This window comes from Mobula hypostoma, chromosome 12 (assembly GCF_963921235.1).
Source record: "Mobula hypostoma chromosome 12, sMobHyp1.1, whole genome shotgun sequence".
In the NCBI taxonomy this organism is placed as follows: Eukaryota; Metazoa; Chordata; class Chondrichthyes; order Myliobatiformes; family Myliobatidae; genus Mobula; species Mobula hypostoma.
In genome coordinates this window covers 79,667,862-79,685,588 of record NC_086108.1, presented here as the reverse complement: position 1 = coordinate 79,685,588, position 17,727 = coordinate 79,667,862, and the positions used below count along the sequence as shown (strand labels likewise).

Genomic DNA, 17,727 nt, shown 5'->3' with positions numbered 1-17,727 from the left:
TACATCATAAGCCTGGTGACTAACCTAGTTGCATGCCACATATGCTCCATTATGTACCCCTTGAACTTGTCAAATCAAAGTTGAGGTATACCAGAATGGATAATTAGTATGAGAGATAATAGTTATGCTGACTTCAGTACAGTGAATGAGCAATAGTGGTTGGATGGAAATCCAAAGCCATTACAGTTGTAACCAACTTTTTAAAAGCAAGAAATTGATTTTATTCCTTTCTATCAACATGTTGATAACCCACACATCCCATTCCAACTTCACATTCCTGTGCATTCCTCTTGACTTGCTAATTTTGGAAGCTTCAGTTTCACCTTTGTGCCACCTCCCCTTCCCTAATCTCTTGAGCCATGAATCCTGCCACATTTGTGTTTTCTTTGCTGCCTTATAATTTTTCAGTCTTTGATTAGCAGAGAAGGGAGAATGGGAATTACCAATGAGCAATTTTCAGATGCCTCTGGTTCCAGAATAGCACTAACAGAGGCCCAAGGTCTGGAGTGCAAATTACACCACTGAGCCATGAAAATAAGTGAGAGTGGGCTAGAAAATAAACAAAACACTTCAGGCAATAAATTTTGTTCTGTTTGTGAACTATAATGAACATTTTAATTATTTGGTTCAAAATGAAAACAGTTGTTTGAGGAATTGGTCTTTTATACATTTACAGGGGAGATTGAATTACAACAGAATAGTCTTTCTGCTTTATTAGATAAGTGGCTTATACTCAAAATAAAGGCATCTGTATAATAAACAAAAATACTTATTCAGCATTTAACTTGTTCAAGATCCAAACTATGAACAAGTATAATCTGTCCTAGGAACATCAATAGTGTAGGAAATTTAATGCTCTTTCATCAACCATAGATTGTTAGGATTAAATCGTTTGTTATTAACAATTACTAACCTACAAATAGAAGTAATAGCAACATAAGATGCACTGAAAGGTAGCCAGTCGTTTGGATTGAACCCAACTAAGAATTATATAAAAGCAAAATAAATCTGCTGAAGAAACTCAGCAGGTAAGGCAGTGTCTGTGGAGGCAAAGGGATGGTCACTGTTTCAGATTGAAACCCTGCATCCGTACTGATATACTGATAAGCAATGTATATACCCTGTTCCTTTTAAATATAGAATTGAAACTACATTTAGAAGTAACTTCTGTTCAGGAAAGACGAATGAAAATGCCATATGCTGGCTTTGGTAGGATAATGGTTATCTGAATTCTTAGTTGGAAAATCATTATAACTAGATGAATATGTAGGATTATTCTTATTTCAAAGTTAAACTTTCCAATTTCTTCTAGCTGATCCTATTTGTATCCCTTGTCTTCTTACCATCTTCACACATGAAGTAATACTCCACAGGAAATTAAACAGTCAAGATAGCAGCAATTAGCAGTAGTAAAATAACAGCTGCTAATGCTTAAGTAACACCTTTAAAGTAGAAGAATTTGAGGAATTTCATGGAGAAGTAACTAATGTAAAATGATCTGAGCTAAACTAGTAACAATGAAGGGAATTTTGGGGAAGATGCAAGGGGCGTGGTGAATCTGGAGATAAATGCCACAGGTAGATAAGTTCTATTAAAAGAAAAGGAGGAGCTGAAATTGTTTTGTGTTCTGGCCAACATTTATCTTAACTGGTTTCTATTTTGGACATAGTTGCTTGCAAATTGTCACATCTGTCTATATACCATCAGCATTTAACGGCATAAGTTTCTATTTAGTTTGTTTTAAGTAGATTTCTTTAAATAACAATAAAAACATGTTTCTTTTAGTTCCTAATCATATTAATCAGGGATACTCAGTGCTGCATTATTTGATGTTTTGCAACCAGTCAGGCTAGATATTGTGCAAAAATGTGAAAGTTACCATATATTAAATGGTACAATTACGTCAAGAAACTTATTTCACTTGGGAATTTTATAACTTGGATACAAAATTGTCATTGTGTGCAGGGGCTGAATTTGAATCTAAGCTCCATATATGTAGAGTTCAATTCCTTCAATAATGAATACTCCAGTTTTAAAAAGAATAACAAATTTGCGACGTGCAAGTGGAAATTTAACAAGGAGTTATTGAAATGTGTGTTGTTGGAGCTTCCCGCACAATTTCCTTGTCCTTCACTGCATTTAAAGCCTTTGTTGTACTGTTGTACTGTTATGGTCTTTGGGTCCTAGCTGCAATTTTATTTTAAACATAAAAGACAATTAAAATGTCACCAGTATCAAGAGTCTTAATAGGTCTGGGAACCATTAACAAACAAATTAACATTTTGTAAATAATTGCTCGCTGTCAAATGCACCTCTGGGAAGGTGTGTTTGCCCAAGAACCAAGCTCTTTTCCAACCTTAATGGATAGTAATTCGACAGAGCCTGTGATCAATGTCTATTTCAGTTCTTATGGTAGTGGGTTATGGAAAGGCTATTTTGGGGTATCTTTCAAGACTCTGAATAAACTCTAGCATTCCAATCCTCGGAATGACTCTCTATCTATGTCTCTCATAATCTTATAAGCCTCTGTCAGCCCTCCTCTAAGCCTCTACCACTCCAGAGAAAACAACCCAAGTTTGTCTCATTGTAGTGCATGCCCTCTAATCCAGGCAACATCCTGGTAATCCTTTCTGCACTCTCTCCGAAGCCACGGCATCCTTCCTATAATGGGTCAACCAGAACTGTATGCGATACTCCAGATGCGGCCTAACTAGAGTTTTATAAACCTGCAACTTAGTTTCCCGACTTTTGAACTTAAGGCCTCAACTAATAAAGGCAAGAATGTCATAAGTCTTGCTCTTTGAATTTGATCTACCCAGTGCAAAACTTCACATTTGGCCAGGTTAAATTCCATCTGCCATTTTTCCACCCGTATCTGCAACTATCTATAGCCTGTTGTATTTTTTGCCAGTCTTCTACGCTATCCACAACACGACCAATCTTCATGTCATATGCAAACTTACTAACCCAACTATCTATGCTGCAAAGATGGTGCTGGAGAGACATGCTTTACAGGCAGCAAACAAATCTACTAACTATTCCACTAAATATACTTTTTCAGGACTATGATCACTGCAATCCCAGCCTGTAATTTCCCCTTGGGAGTTGTGCTTTTAAACCATCTGTACAACCTAGCAGTTTTGCAATATCCTGAAATAGTCGGCAAACTAAACTCTCGAGAATGCACCGATGGCCATGGCAGCCATTGCTAGAGTAGACTTGGGGCCAGATAGAATCTTCAGGCCAGACTGAAGTGGCAAGATCCATACCGAAGAGCGGATAACAAACCAATGTTTTGCCGATTTAAGCATGGAGCCAGATTGAAAGGGCTTAAGGCATCAAGGCTGAGAGTGGAAGATGAACCAGTGCTCATCTCACTATTCCGGGAGGCTTTACTCACCTTAGCACTGAACTGACTCTGCAGTTGCAGCCTGTAACCATCGGAACTCACCTCGGTGATGAACCTGGATCCACAGTTGTGGCCTGCAAACATTAGGTTCCTGGACTGACTGCTCAACTGGCTAAGTGGCCGTGGACTTGCTTTCGGAACTCTGCGGTTCATGTTCTGAGGAATGTTAGTTTTTTTTTTGCACAATTTGTTCATTATTTTTTGCAGATTGTCCTGAATGCCCTTCCACATGCGCCGCATGTCACCGCCGTCCTGGAAGTGGCTGGGTGTGTGCACGCTTTGCCTCGCTGATGGCCCGGGACAGTTTGGCACTTGCTGTTGTTAGGGCTGTCTTATTGCCTGCCCTGAAGGCAGAGTCACGGGTCCTCAGCAGCGCACGCACCTCTGCGGTCATCCATGGCTTCTGGTTAGAGCGTGTAGTGATGATCTTGGACACAGCAGCATCATCAATGCACTTGCTGATGTAGCTAGTCACTGAGGCCGTGTACTCCTCTAGGTTGGTAGGGTTGCCATCGGTTGCAGCCTCCCTGAACATGTGCCAGTCAGTGTGCTCAAAGCAATCTTGAAGAGCAGAGATGGCTCCTGCTGGCCAGGTTTTCACCTGCTTCTGAACTGGTCTGGAGCATCTGACGAGCGGTCTGTATGCTGGGATTAGCATTAGCATAATGTGGTCTGAGTAACCGAGGTGGAGTCGGGGCTCTGCCCAGTACGCGTCGGGGATGTTTGTATAAACAAGGTCCAACGCGTTCGCCCCTCTTGTTGCAAAGTCCACATGCTGATGGAATTTGGGGAGCACTGACTTGAGGTTCTCATGGTTAAAATCTCTGGTGACAATAAACAGTCCATCAGGGTAATCTACTGTTATACACATAGAATATTTCTTCACCATTTCATTTAGCAAAGGCAGCACACAAACGCAGACTGGGAGACCGCTTTGCTGAACATCTACGCTCTGTCTGCCAGAGAAAGCAGGATCTCCCAGTGGCCACACATTTTAAAGATGAAGCCACACTCAGGTTGGAGGAACAACACCTTATATTCCGTCTGGGTAGCCTCCAACCTGATGGCATGAACATTGACTTCTCTAACTTCCGCTAGGCCCCACCTCCCCCTCGTACCCCAGCTGTTACTCATTTTTATGCACACATTCTTTCTCTCACTCTCCTTTTTCTCCCTCTGAATATACCTCTTGCCCATCCTCTGGGTCACCCCCCCCCCCAGTCTTTCTCCCTAGGCCTCCTGTCCCATGATCCTCTCGTATCCCCTTCTGCCTATCACCTGTCCAGCTCTCGGCTCCATCCCTCCCCCTCCTGTCTTCTCCTATCATTTTGCATCTCCCCCTCCCCCTCCAGCTTTCAAATCCCTTACTCACTCTTCCTTCAGTTAGTCCTGACGAAGGGTCTCGGCCTGAAACGTCGACTGCGCCTCTTCCTATGGATGCTGCTTGGCCTGCTGCGTTCACCAGCAACTTTGATGTATGTTCCTCATTGAAACATGCAGTTTTTGATCGCAAGTTATGGCAAATCAAATATGATTGATAATAATAGAAGCCATCTTGAATTACAGCTTCCATGTAAGCTTGGCTTTATCCTTATTAAAGTGTAGAGTAGAGGTGACCTGGTAAAATTCACTAAAAATAGACAGGTCCACTTGTCGGAGATCTAATACTCGGCGCCATGAATGAAAAGTTGTTACTAATAATTAAGAAATCTGCTTCTGAGCATTTAGAATAGTGGAGCTGCTGCTGAGGCCATATAGATTAGATACTTTTCAAAGAGTACTTGACAAGTCTATGAAAGAGTTGCTGAAAGGCACTGATTAGGGAATGCAAGTTTAATCTTAAGAACAAAAATATCAGTTGGCTTCCACTATTATAATCTATGTAATCTTATGTGTTAATTGATCGTAATCAGGTCAAGTCAGTGGTGTTGGGTACAGAAAGGGGGGGAAAGATGGACAAGATTCCCACTTATTGTCACTTATTGACCCTGATGGAAAAGAACACAAGATCAGATGCAGTGATACACAAAGAATGCCAGCTGACTTTTTGTTTTTATTATAAAACCAAACTTAATACCATGAAAGACCCCAAAAATGTATCAAAGTTTCTGTTGGTTTTAGCTGAGACAGACCTTCAACGAAAAGTGCAAGGGGGTGATGTGACCTCTAGACACTTCAAGGACATTACCACTTCCAATACTGAAATGTGAAATGGATTCACTTGGTAGTGTCAAGAAATGGAGATGAAGGAAATGAGCAGAAAACCTCATCTGCCTGTATTCATCAATATGTAACGGAGGGAAGAAGCAACCACTATAAGGAATGGAAAATGAGAGAAGGAATCAGGAGTTTTTATTCATTTCTACTGCTGCAACAACTAATGCTGGAAAAACCACACAAAGAAAAAAATCAGTAATGAAATAGATGATATAGCTGTACAAAATTTTAAGAAAGTTGCATGACAGTATTTACCGACTATTGCAGTTGCTCTGTAATTGCAGACGAGCCAAGCAACCTGCCAGAATCCGAACAAATTAAAATAAGGATTAGTTTACATAAGAGTAGTTAATCCAAGAAAAAAAAAGTTTTTCAATTAATCATGTTATAAAATTATTGCCTAAACCATCCAGAAAACAATATTCTTTTGTTTAAATTGCTGGGATTTTAAATGTTATTTTTTTCCCCATTAACAACAGGAGTCGTACATCACAACTGCCTCATTTGTCCTATTCATCCTGAAAGTAACATCTTCCCAATCACTGGTGCCTAAAGATAACACTTTAGCAGAGCCAAATATTCTGAAAGATACTTGCCTTTGTCAGTATTTTCCTTACAGGTATATATGAAGCAGAAATGTGGAAATTTAATGTTGCTTCTCTTTCAGTGAAAAAACAGGAAGAAAAGTGACTCTTCAAGGTAACATGGATCCCTGTGCACTATATGCACCCAAGGTAAGCAGCAGACCTCTGCATTTTAGTTGAGGGGATAAATTTTGAATTCAAATCACAATGCCTTCTGTTTAAATTTAGGATAAAATAAGTGAAATTGTGAAGAAAATGATTGAAGAGTTTGGTACACAGCGCTACATTGCAAATTTGGGACACGGCATGTATCCTGATATGGATCCTGAACATGTGGCCACGTTTGTGGAATCCGTACATACGTACTCACGAGAAAAATGCAAGAATGAGTAAAGCAGTCGGTATGCAATAAAGTGGAATGGAATTAATTCAGCATAAACACAGGGAACAAGAAAAGTTGCACTGAAAAACAATCAAATGTCAACTGTTAGTTCATCAGGAGAAGAATAGTTTTCATGTGAAATAAATGTTATTTCAACTACATCTGTCGTTTTTCTTGGTTACAAAAGGTGATTCTTCATCTAGACATGAGCAGGATGGAGGAGAGAAAAACAGCCAAAGTTGCCTTCTAAATGGAGACTTCACTTTTGTTTACAGTCACATATCACAAAAATTAGCCTGAGATCCATTTTTTGTAGGCATTCACTGTAAATACAAAGACAAATAATAGAATCAATGAAAAACTGCACACAAACATCGACAAGCAAGCAATGGGTAAAAGACAAATAGTGCAAAGACTAGACAGATGAAGGAAAAAAATAATAATAATAAAAAAAAGTAATAAATATTGAGAACATGAACTGTAGAGTCCTTGAAAGTGGGTACGTAGGTTGTGGAAGCATTTCAGTGTTGGGATGAATGAAATTATCCTCACTGGTTCAGGAGCCTAATGGCTGAGGGGTAATAACTGTTCCTGAACTTGGTAGTGTGGGACCTAAGGCTTCTGTTCCTCATTTCTAATGGCAGCAGTGAGAAGAGAGCATGACCTGGATGGTGGGGCCATAGCTTGGATGCTAACTTTGTATGCCTTGGCAATTAGTTTGCTCAATCATATATTTAAATGTTGTGATTGTCTCTAACTCCAATGTTCAAGATTGCAACCAACCCATAGGTGGAAAGGACAATTCCTCCTCCAAACCTCTTGCCCCTTAGTCTGAACCTATGCCTCTAGTGTTAGACCTAGGTTTCCTACATCTATGCCCTGAATTTTGTGCACCTTGGCCCTCTCTCATTTTTACACTGTCCTAAAATAAATTTTGAAGGAAAATTAATTTCCCTTTGCTAATCATGCATTTGCCTGGCTACCTTAGAAAATTAGAAAATGGTGGTGCAACTGGGAGCAGAGTTTCTCGGGTTCGAAACTAGTTGGGTCCGCTCCCGAGTATGCTTTCCATCCGTGCCGGGTTGAGTTTTGAGATCGCAACTCGACCTCATAATATAAAGGGAAAATACTGTGAAAATGTCTGCGTGAGGAGTGGCGCGCCACACAGTCTCTCTCTCTCTCGCTCCACCCCTTGTAAAAGTCATGAAAAAGACATCATCATGGACGCACGCACGGACTTGCAGATGCACATGCACAGACATGCACGCACATGCAGACACAAACGCACACGCCAAAAAAGAAAAGAAAAGAAAATCCTTGAGGTTCCTGAATTGCTGCCTTGGTAAAACAGTCAGCATAATCAAGGACTCCACCCACCCCAGACATTCCCTCATCTTCCCCCTTTTCCATCAGGCAGAAGATATAAAATCCTGAAAGCATATAACACCAGGTTTAAACAGCTTCTACACCACTGTTTTAAGGCTATAGAATGGTTTCCTAGTACAATATGATGGACTCTTCCCCTCACAATATACTTCATTGCAATATTGTACCTTGTTGTCTTACCTACACTGTACTTCCCTAGCTTTATTCATTCTTCATTCTGCTTTATTTTATTTTGTACTACCTCAGTGTACTATGTATAGAATTGATTTGCATTAGCAGTATATCAGAGAAGCTTTTTACAACCTTGTTACATGTAACAATAGTAAGCCAATTTCAGTTCCTTACTAAACATATTCTTAAAAATACAAATACACTGCATCCAGTGGTTTTCCCCATGTGTATTCTACACGTCACATCAAACAATTCCAGCATATCAGTCAAACGTGATTTTCCTTTCATACTACCCATGTTAAACCTAATTCCCATCCAACACACACAACATGCTGGAGGAACTCTGCAGGCCAGGCAGCATCTATGAAAAAGAGTGAACAGTTGACAGTTTGGGCTGAGACCCTTCATCAGGACTGTTAAACAACGAGAAGTTAGTGCAAGAAGGTGGGGGGAGGGGAGGAAGAATTACAAGACAGTAGGTGATTGGTGAAACCAGGATGGGTGAAGTAAAGAGCTAGGAAGTTGAAGGATGAAAGAGATAAAGGGCTGGAGAAGGGGGAATCTGATAGAAGAGGGTAGAGGACCACGGAAGAAAGGGAAAAGGGAAGAGCACCAGAAGCAGGTGATGGGCAGATAAGAAGATAAGGTGAGAGAGGGAAATGGGAATGGTGAGCAGGGGGCGGGGGGGGGCGGCAATTACCAGAAGTTCAAGAAATAAATGTTCATGCTATCAGGTTGGAGGCTATCCAGACAGAATATACGATGTTGCTCCTCCAACCTGGGCATTGCCTCATTGTGATAGTAGAGCAGGCCCTGGACTGACATGTTGGAAAGGGAAGTAGATTTGAAATGGGTGGCCACCTGGAAATCTGGCTTTTTCTGGCGGACGGAGCATAAGTGCTCGGCAAAGCGATCTCACAATCTACATCAGGTCCCACTGATATACAGGAATCCACACTGGAAACACCGGATACAGTACATAAGGCCAATAGACCCACAGGTGAAGTGACATCTCACCTGGAAGGTCTGTTTGGGACTCTGAATGGTAGTGAGGGAGGGGGTGTGGGGCCTGGTATGGCTCTTGTTCCGCTTGCAAGGATAAGTATCTGGAGGGAGATCAGTGGGGAGGGAAGAATGGACAAGGGAGTTGCATAGGGAGCGATCCCTGTGGAAAGTGGAAAGTGGGTGGGGAGGAAAAGATGTGCTTGGTGGTGGGATCCCATTCAAGATGGCGGAAGTTACAGAAAATTATGTACTGTAAGCAGAGATTACTGGGGTGATAGATGAGGACTAGAGGAACCTTGTCCCTGGTGAGTTGATGGGAGGATGGCGTGAGGGCAGACGTGTGCGAAATGGATGACATGCAGTTGAGGGCAACGTTGATGGAGGAAGGAAGGCCCCTTTGAAGGAGGAGGAGATCTCGTTAGTTCTAGTATGAACTAATGAGAATAGCTGCGGCAGAGACAGAGGAAATGAGGCCTCCTTTATATCGGTGTATATGGGGCAGGCACATCTCCATCCACTGGAATAATTTCAAGATGTTTAGAAAATCTGGAAGCTTATAACTTGAGCATACTCTTTCTGTAAAAGTACTTATTTCAAAACTCAAGAATATAATCATATATTTTTGATTAAATCAGATTTATTAGCCTCCAAGCTTCAGTACAATTTCGACTATTAATTCCTTCATTTCTTCATTCTTCCTGAAATTTGAATCTCTAATATATTGGGCAGGTTTTGTGCCTCTTCAGTGAAGACAAACATTAAATAATTGTTTCATTCCCCTGCCATTTCCTTATTTACCATTATGTATAGTCCTATCTTTGTTTATAAGGGTCCACATGAGCCCTCACTAGTGTTTCCCTTTTTTCATATTTATTAAAGCTTGGAGTTTTATGTGTTTTTGCACATTCTGTCTTTTATCTTTTTTGATCCTCCCTTTCAGAGTTCCAAAATACTCTCAATTCTGGCATGCTTTTTCTTGGATTTAACACCTTGAATTCCTTGGCAATCAATTTTCAATACATGTTTCCTAATGGGGATTACAGAGTCATAGAGAAGTACCACACAGAAGCAAGCCCTTTGGACCATCTAGGCCACGCCAAAACCATTTAAGCTGCTTACTCCCAACAGCCTCCACTGGGACCTTAGCCCTCCATCCATGTACCTATCCAAGCTTCGCTTAAACATTGAAATCGAGTTCGCATGAACCACTTGTGCTAGCAGCTCATTCCACACTCACAACCCTCTGAGTGAAGAGGTTTCCCCTCTTGATCCCCTTAAACTTCTCACCGTTCACCCTTAAGTCATGACCTCTGATTGTATACCCACTCAACCTCAGTGGAAAAACCCTGCTTGCACTTACCCTATCTATACCCCTCATAATTTTGCATCAAATCTCCTCTCAATCTTCTACATTCTAAAGAATACAGTTCTAACCTGTTCAATCTTTCCTTATAACTCAGGTCCTCCAGACCCAGCAATATCCTTGTAACTTTTCTCTGTACCCTTTCAATCTTGTTTACATCTTTCCAGCAGGTAGGTGACCAAAACTCCACACAATACTCCAATTTAGGCCTCACCAAAGTCTTATACAACTTCAACATAACATTCCAACTCCTATACTCAATACTCTGATTTATGAAGGCCAATGTATCTACCTGTAAAGACATTTTCAACAAACTATGGACTTGTATTCCCAAACACATACAAAATGCCGGTGGAACGCAGCAGGCCAGGCAACATCTATAGGAAGAAGTACAGTCAACATTTCGGGCCAAGACCCTTGATCAGAATTAACTGAAAGGAGAGATAGTAAGAGATTTGAAAGTGGGAGGGGGAGATCTGAAATGATAGGAGAAGACAGGAGGGGGAAGGGATGGAGCTAAGAGCTGGAAAGTTGATTGGCAAAAAGGATACAAGGCTGGAGAAGGGAGAGGATCATGGGACGGGAGGCCTAGGGAGAAGGATAGGGGGAGGGGAGCACCAGAGGAAGATGGAGAGCAAGCGAGGAGTTATTATGAGAGGGACAGAGAGAGAGAGAAAAGATAAATAAATAAATAAACAAACAAACAAACAAACAAACAAATAAGGGGGGGGGCGGAGGGGCATTAACCGAAGTTAGAGAAATCAATGTTCATGCCATCAAGTTGGAGGCTACCCAGACGGAATATAAGGTGTTGTTCCTCCAACCTGCGTGTGACTTCATCTTGACAGTAGAGGAGGCCATGGATTGACATACCAGAATGGGAATTGGGACGTGGAATTAAAATGTGTGGCCATTGGGAGATCCGGCTTTCTCTGGTGGACAGAGCGTAGGTGTTCAGCGAAACTGTCTCCCAGTCTGCGTCGGGGCGACTGTACTTCTCCCTAGAGATGCTGCCTGGCCTGCTGCATTCCACCAGCATTTTGTGTGTGATGCTTGATTTTCCAGCATCTGCAAATTTCCTCATGTTTGCGACTTGTATTCCCAGATCCCTTTGTCCTACAACGCTCCTCAGTTCCCTACCATTCACTGTTTAAGGCCCACCGAAGTGCAACACCTCACACTTGTCTGCATTAAGGTCCATCTGCCATCTTTCAGCCTATTCTTCCAGCCGATGCAGATCCTTCTGTAAGTCACGGTAGCTTCCTTGCTGTCCACTACACCCCAAATCTACGTGCAATCTGCAAATTTGCTGATCTAGTTAACCACAATATCATCCAGATCATTATATAGATGACAAACGACAATGAACCCAGCACCAATCCTTGCAGCACACCACTAATCATAAGTCAGAGAGGCAACTTTCAAATACCACTCCAGGTTCTCCCACAAAGCCAATGTCTAATTCAATTTACTACCTCATCCTGAATGCTGAGCGACTGAACCTTCTTAACCAGCCACGAGGAAATCTGTAGATGCTGGAATTTCAAGCAACACACATAAAAGTTGCTGGTGAACGCAGCAGGCCAGGCAGCATCTCTAGGAAGAGGTACAGTTGACGTTTCGGGACGAGATGTCAGGACGAAGGGTCTCGGCCCAAAACGTCGACTGTACCTCTTCCTAGAGATGCTGCCTGGCCTGCTGCATTCACCAGCAAGTTTGATGTGTGTTGCTTGACCAGCCTCCCATTTGGGACCTTGTCAAATGCGTTACCAAAGTCCATGTAGAAAACATCCACTACCTTGCCTTCATCCATTTTCCTGGTAACTTCCTCGAAAAACTGCAAGATTAGTTAGACATGACCTGCCATGCACAAAGCCATTCTGACTATCCTTAACCAGTCTATGTCTATCTAAATACTTATATATCCAGTCCCTTAGAATACCTTCCAATGACTTTCCCAAAACTAATGTCAGACTCACCAGCCTGTAATTTCATGGTTTCTGTTTGGAGCCTTTTCTTAAACAGCGGAACAACATTAGCTATCCTCCAATCTTCTGGTACCTCTCCTGTCGCTAAGGATGTTTTAAGTATCTCTGCTTAGGTCCCGACAATTTCTGCACTTACCTCTTGTAGGGTCCGAGGGAACACTGAGGGAATTGCATGTCAAAGAAATTTATATTTTAGCTATTTATTCATAATCACCTGTCCGCCATCGTACAATGGTCACCATTATACTTACATATGTTCTCCCTATCAGCCACTGTCAATCACATTTTGTGCCTTCATAGCTTTCTTTAAATTTGATGTACTTCACTTTCAAAATTAATGTCAAATTCCATCATTGGCACTTTTCCCCAAAGGTTGCTTGAAAATCTTATTAATTAACCTTTTTTCATTTGCACAAAACAAAATGCAAAATAGCTTTTGCTCAAAATAGTGATCCAGAAAATATCTTGGATGCTTTTCATATAGACTTCTTATGTCCAATTCCATTCTGAATTCTGTGATTAGTAAAGCACCCTACGCCTGCCTGCAGAAAACATTTAGGCACAGGCTGATAAATGGAAGGTAACATTTATGCCACCAAGGTGCCAGGCAATGGCCATTGGCAAGAGAGAGTTTAACCACTTATCCTTGGCCATGGGAAAGCCATTTCATTTTGATGTCCCTAGCATCAATATCCTGACAGCTACCACTGACCAAAAGTTTAACTAAACCAGCCACATCAACACCATGGCTACAAGAGCAGACCTGAGGCTGGGATTCCCAAGGTGAGTGACTAACCTCCTGACAGGCTTTTCCATCATTTACTATGCTTGTCAGGGGTGTAATGAATATACTCCATTTGCCTGGTTGAGTGTGGTGCCCACAACATGCAAAAAACTAAACGTCAAAGGAGCCGCCATGATTAACACCCATCAAAAGTCCTGAATATTTATTCATTTCATCCACAGTTGTGTACGTGGCAACAGAATGTATAATCAACAAAATGAACTGTAGTTACTCACCACCCAAGCCTGCAAACTCTACCACCAATGACAAGCACAGCAGGAGCATAGGAATACACCACCTCTGAGTCATATATCATCCTGACTTGGAAATACTTCACCACTCCTTCCTCGTCATTAGGTCTCAATGCTGGCACTCTCTTCGTAACAGCAATATGGAAGTACCTACAGCAGGAAGACTACCATAGTTCAAGAAGTTGGCTCAACATGACTTTCTCAGGAGTAATTATTAATGGACAATAAAAACTGGCCCACTCAGCAATCGCTATGTCCTGAAAATGAATTCTAAAAGTTTGCAACTACTACAAACTCTCCAGCAATCAAGCTTCGCCCCAGATATTCCTTACATGCTCATCTGAGAAGTAGCCCAGTTGGTCTTTTTAATCACAAGAAGGTCCTCAAGGCAAAATTATTGTCAAATTCTGATACACTTGTCACACCCAATTGCAATGCAAGGTACAATGGAAGTAAAGTGACGGGGCAGGGTTGTTCTGGCTTGAAACAGCTTACATTTAACCGGTGCTAGACTGCAAACTTGTAGAAAGCTACCACAGGCCCAAAACATACTGAGTGACAGACGTGATGCATCTGCTACTCTTCTTCATTACACTAGGGAATCCACCTCTTCAAATATGGCCTAGAATTGGAGTCTATATTCATTTGAATGGAGATTCAAAGAAAAAACTAGGTTATTTACTTCCCACTTTGTTTCTTGCAATGGTTTTAATTATTTCTTTGTACTTTAATCTGTCTTTAATTGACTTTCAACATATTACTTTAAAGCAATTTTAAGTTAAAAGCTGTTAGCAGAGCTTTGACAGAAACCAAAACTTCATTGCCTGCTGACAAAGGCCGACAAGGGGTTCCAATGGCCTAGCCTCAGCAGCTCACCACCCGAGGTCTATTTATCACCAAGGCTCCAACAGTTGTTTCCTGCATGCTCAATCAGTCCTGTACACAGGACCCAATAATTGCAGGCACTAGGAACTGTGGATAATAAGTCAAAGCCAGCCTTATTCAGCTCAAAACAAATCACTCCAAACATTTCAATGGGATCGAAAAGTGTACAGATAATGTGGTGAGAATAAGACTAATCCAGACAGAGAATGGACAGATTGCGGGATCAATGGACTTGTTACAAATTCCCCAAATATTAATATCAAAATCTGGAAAAAAAATCATTCAAGATGGGAAATACAGAATGATTGGAAATAATATGAAAAGGTTACCACTGTACTAATAGCACAATCCTCAATAAACATTTTACCTCTACCTTAAGGAGATGAACATGCTTAAAGTCTCATCTTTCTGTTGGGAACACATTGTCTGACCTACAGCCAACTTGATCTTTTGTATCAATTTTTAATCCAGCTCTATGGCTTGCATTATTTTAAAATGTTCACTGAGTCATCTGTTACATTATGTGGTCTTCATGAAGCAACTTTGACTGACAGACATGGTTGTCCTTCAGGCCCTGCCGTTCTGGAAGTGATTTGTTCAATCCATCATCTGCCAAGGCCAATGAAGGGTTCCACCCTTTTCTGTTGAAGCATATGTTTTAAGCATATTAGGTTTGTCCTCCATTTTTGAATAATGGGTAATATTTTTTCAGTAGTTCTCATATTGGATGAATATCACGAAACTCAAAATAGGACCCGGAAGTTTGGAAAACTGGGGAGAATTCCACAAAGCTTGTCTTCCAAATTCTGAGGAGATATACTGTATTAAGACCAACATAAATTGGGAAAGAATGTACTTAACAAGGTCATGTAAACAAAATCTGTTGAAATTAGACGGCCTACTTTCTTTAGCTACCCCCTTTAACACCAGACGCACAACAAATGCATGGCTTTTTAAAAAAAAAACATTTCTGCAAAATTGGAAGAAACAGAGATATTGAAGCTGGTAGTTAACCTTTCAACACATTGAATCCAAATACATTTTAGATCAATAGAATAGTGTGTCCTCTACTAGTTGTAAATATTCTGTGAGATAAATGCAAGAGATTCTGCAGGTACTGGAAATCTTGAGCAATACAAGCAAAAAGATGGAAGTCAGGCAATATTCTAGTGAAATGTGAATATCCTATGAAACACTCTGGTTCTATCGGCTGCGTAAGTCTAGGGATGACCATCTCTGCCCCCGCCAAATGTATGAGATTGAGGTGCGAGCCCACCCCGAAATCCCCTGTTTGTGTGGATCCTGCATGATTCATTACCCTGTTACAACTAACAACTACAAAATAACAGACAGCACACCACATACAAATAAAGGATTTGGCTTTATAGTTCTTAATTTGACTAAAGGATTAGTAAAGATAAAGCAAAAAAAAAGGGCCCATTTTAATGAAACAGTCTAATGTGCACAAGTTGGAGCTCACGGTTTCCCCTTCGCCGATCCTCCTTTGATTTCCCCAGGCTCCGTTGGATTATGGCCCCGCTCCGACTCGAGTCCTATGACCTCTTCTCTCCGGCGTCTTCTCCCTTCATCTCCTGCCAAACAAAAGACCCAGCTCACCTCGGTGTCAGGCACACAACACGAAAACACACACTCCCTTCATTGGATGGTTCACATTCGTAAGCACCCGTTATCTCTAACCATAACCCAAACACTGCTTCTACAGAAAGACCATTACGGTAGCAGTGAAACCTTTCCCACCTGTGTGAAATGTGTTTGGACCACTTCAAATCCCTTTTTAGATGTCAAGGTTGATAACAAAGTCTGCCCCTAACTTGGTGAAAAGTTATCGTTTAGCATAGCTATTGAGGTGGCTTTTGTTTTATGAAACCAAAGAAGGTCATATTGCTACAGAATGCTTCGAGCTTGATGTAGACACGTGCTGACAAGAAGAGATGTAACTGGAGTTGGGTTGATGTTGCGCTCTATGAGACCACCATGACTTGCAATGGGAAGGGTTGTATTTCCCAGGATGACATGAAGAAAGAGAGGTCAGCCAACCCATAAAAATTAGAGTTTAGAAGAATAAGAGATCTCCTTGAAACATATTAAATATTGACAGGATTTGACATGCTGTCAGTATGTTTCCCCAGGCTGGGAGTCAAGAAACAGGGGTCACATCTTAGGATATAAGAATAAGAATTTAGGACTCAAAGGGGGAGAAATTCCTTTGCTCAGAGAATTTCCATCCACAGAAGGTGGTGGAGGCCAAGTCACTGGATATATTTAAGAAGACAGACAGCTGTTTCGACACAAAAGGCAACAAGGAGTGTGTGGAAAAGAGAGATGGGAACATTGTAGTAAGATGGATGGTCAGCCCTGACTGTATTGAAATGGTGGAGCAAGCTCAGAGCATTGCAGGGCATGTTCCTGCTCCTCTTTGTCCATGTTTCAATGATCGTAAGACCATAAGACATAGGAGCACAATTAGGCCATTCAGCCCATCGAGTCCGCTCTGCCATTTCATCATGGCTGATCCCAGATTGCATTCAACACCACACACCTGCCCCCTCACCATATCCCTTGATGCCCTGACCTATCAGGAAACTCAACTTATGCTTTGAATATACCCACGAACTTGGCCTCCACTGCAGTCTGTGATAGAGCATTCCACAGATTCACCACTCGGTCTAAAAAAAATCCTCCATACTTCTGTTCTAAAAGGTCATCTCTCAATTTTGAGGCTGTGTCCTCTAACTCTGGATATCCCCACCACAGGAAACATCCTCTCCACATCCACCCTATCTGGTCCTTTCAACAGTCAGTAGGTTTCAATGAGATCCCCATGCATTGTTCTAAATTCCAGTGAGCACAGGCCCAAAGCTGCCAAATGTTCCTCATATGTTAACCCCTTCATTTTGGAAACATCCTTGTGAACCTCCTCTCTTGTTTTATTTTATATACAACTAAGTAAACATGAAAATAAGAATAATCAAGGTAGAACAGGTTTAAAGTTCCTTGTATCTTAATCAAGTGACAGCCTGATTGAGAAACATTCATGGAATGACAGAATGACTGCTTATAGACACTCCTCTCACCCCCAGTATTGGCATGTTTCCTCCTATGGGTGAGAGGGATTCGCCAAAGAGACAAGTGATACTCAGCTGAGAGGGAGTAAGCCTGGAAGTCTTTAATACTGTCTCTAGATTTCATAATGTCTCATAGCATCAGCTGGACAGAAGCATTGAGGGCATTGCTAGTATTTGCAGAGGACTTCAGCATATCCTTCATGAATAGCTGCTTGT

The 17,727-nt window shown here is 41.4% G+C and overlaps 1 protein-coding gene across 1 annotated transcript in view; it reads left to right on the top strand.

The window, feature by feature from the left end:
* Positions 1–6,751, top strand: part of urod (uroporphyrinogen decarboxylase) — a 62,489-nt gene extending 55,738 nt beyond the window's left edge. The window contains exons 9-10 of the mRNA XM_063064461.1: positions 6,294–6,360; positions 6,439–6,751. Coding sequence (XP_062920531.1) covers positions 6,294–6,360; positions 6,439–6,603 — 232 coding nt within the window. The 3' untranslated portion in view covers positions 6,604–6,751. The remainder of the gene's footprint in view (positions 1–6,293; positions 6,361–6,438) is intronic.
* Positions 6,752–17,727: the final 10,976 nt, after the last annotated feature.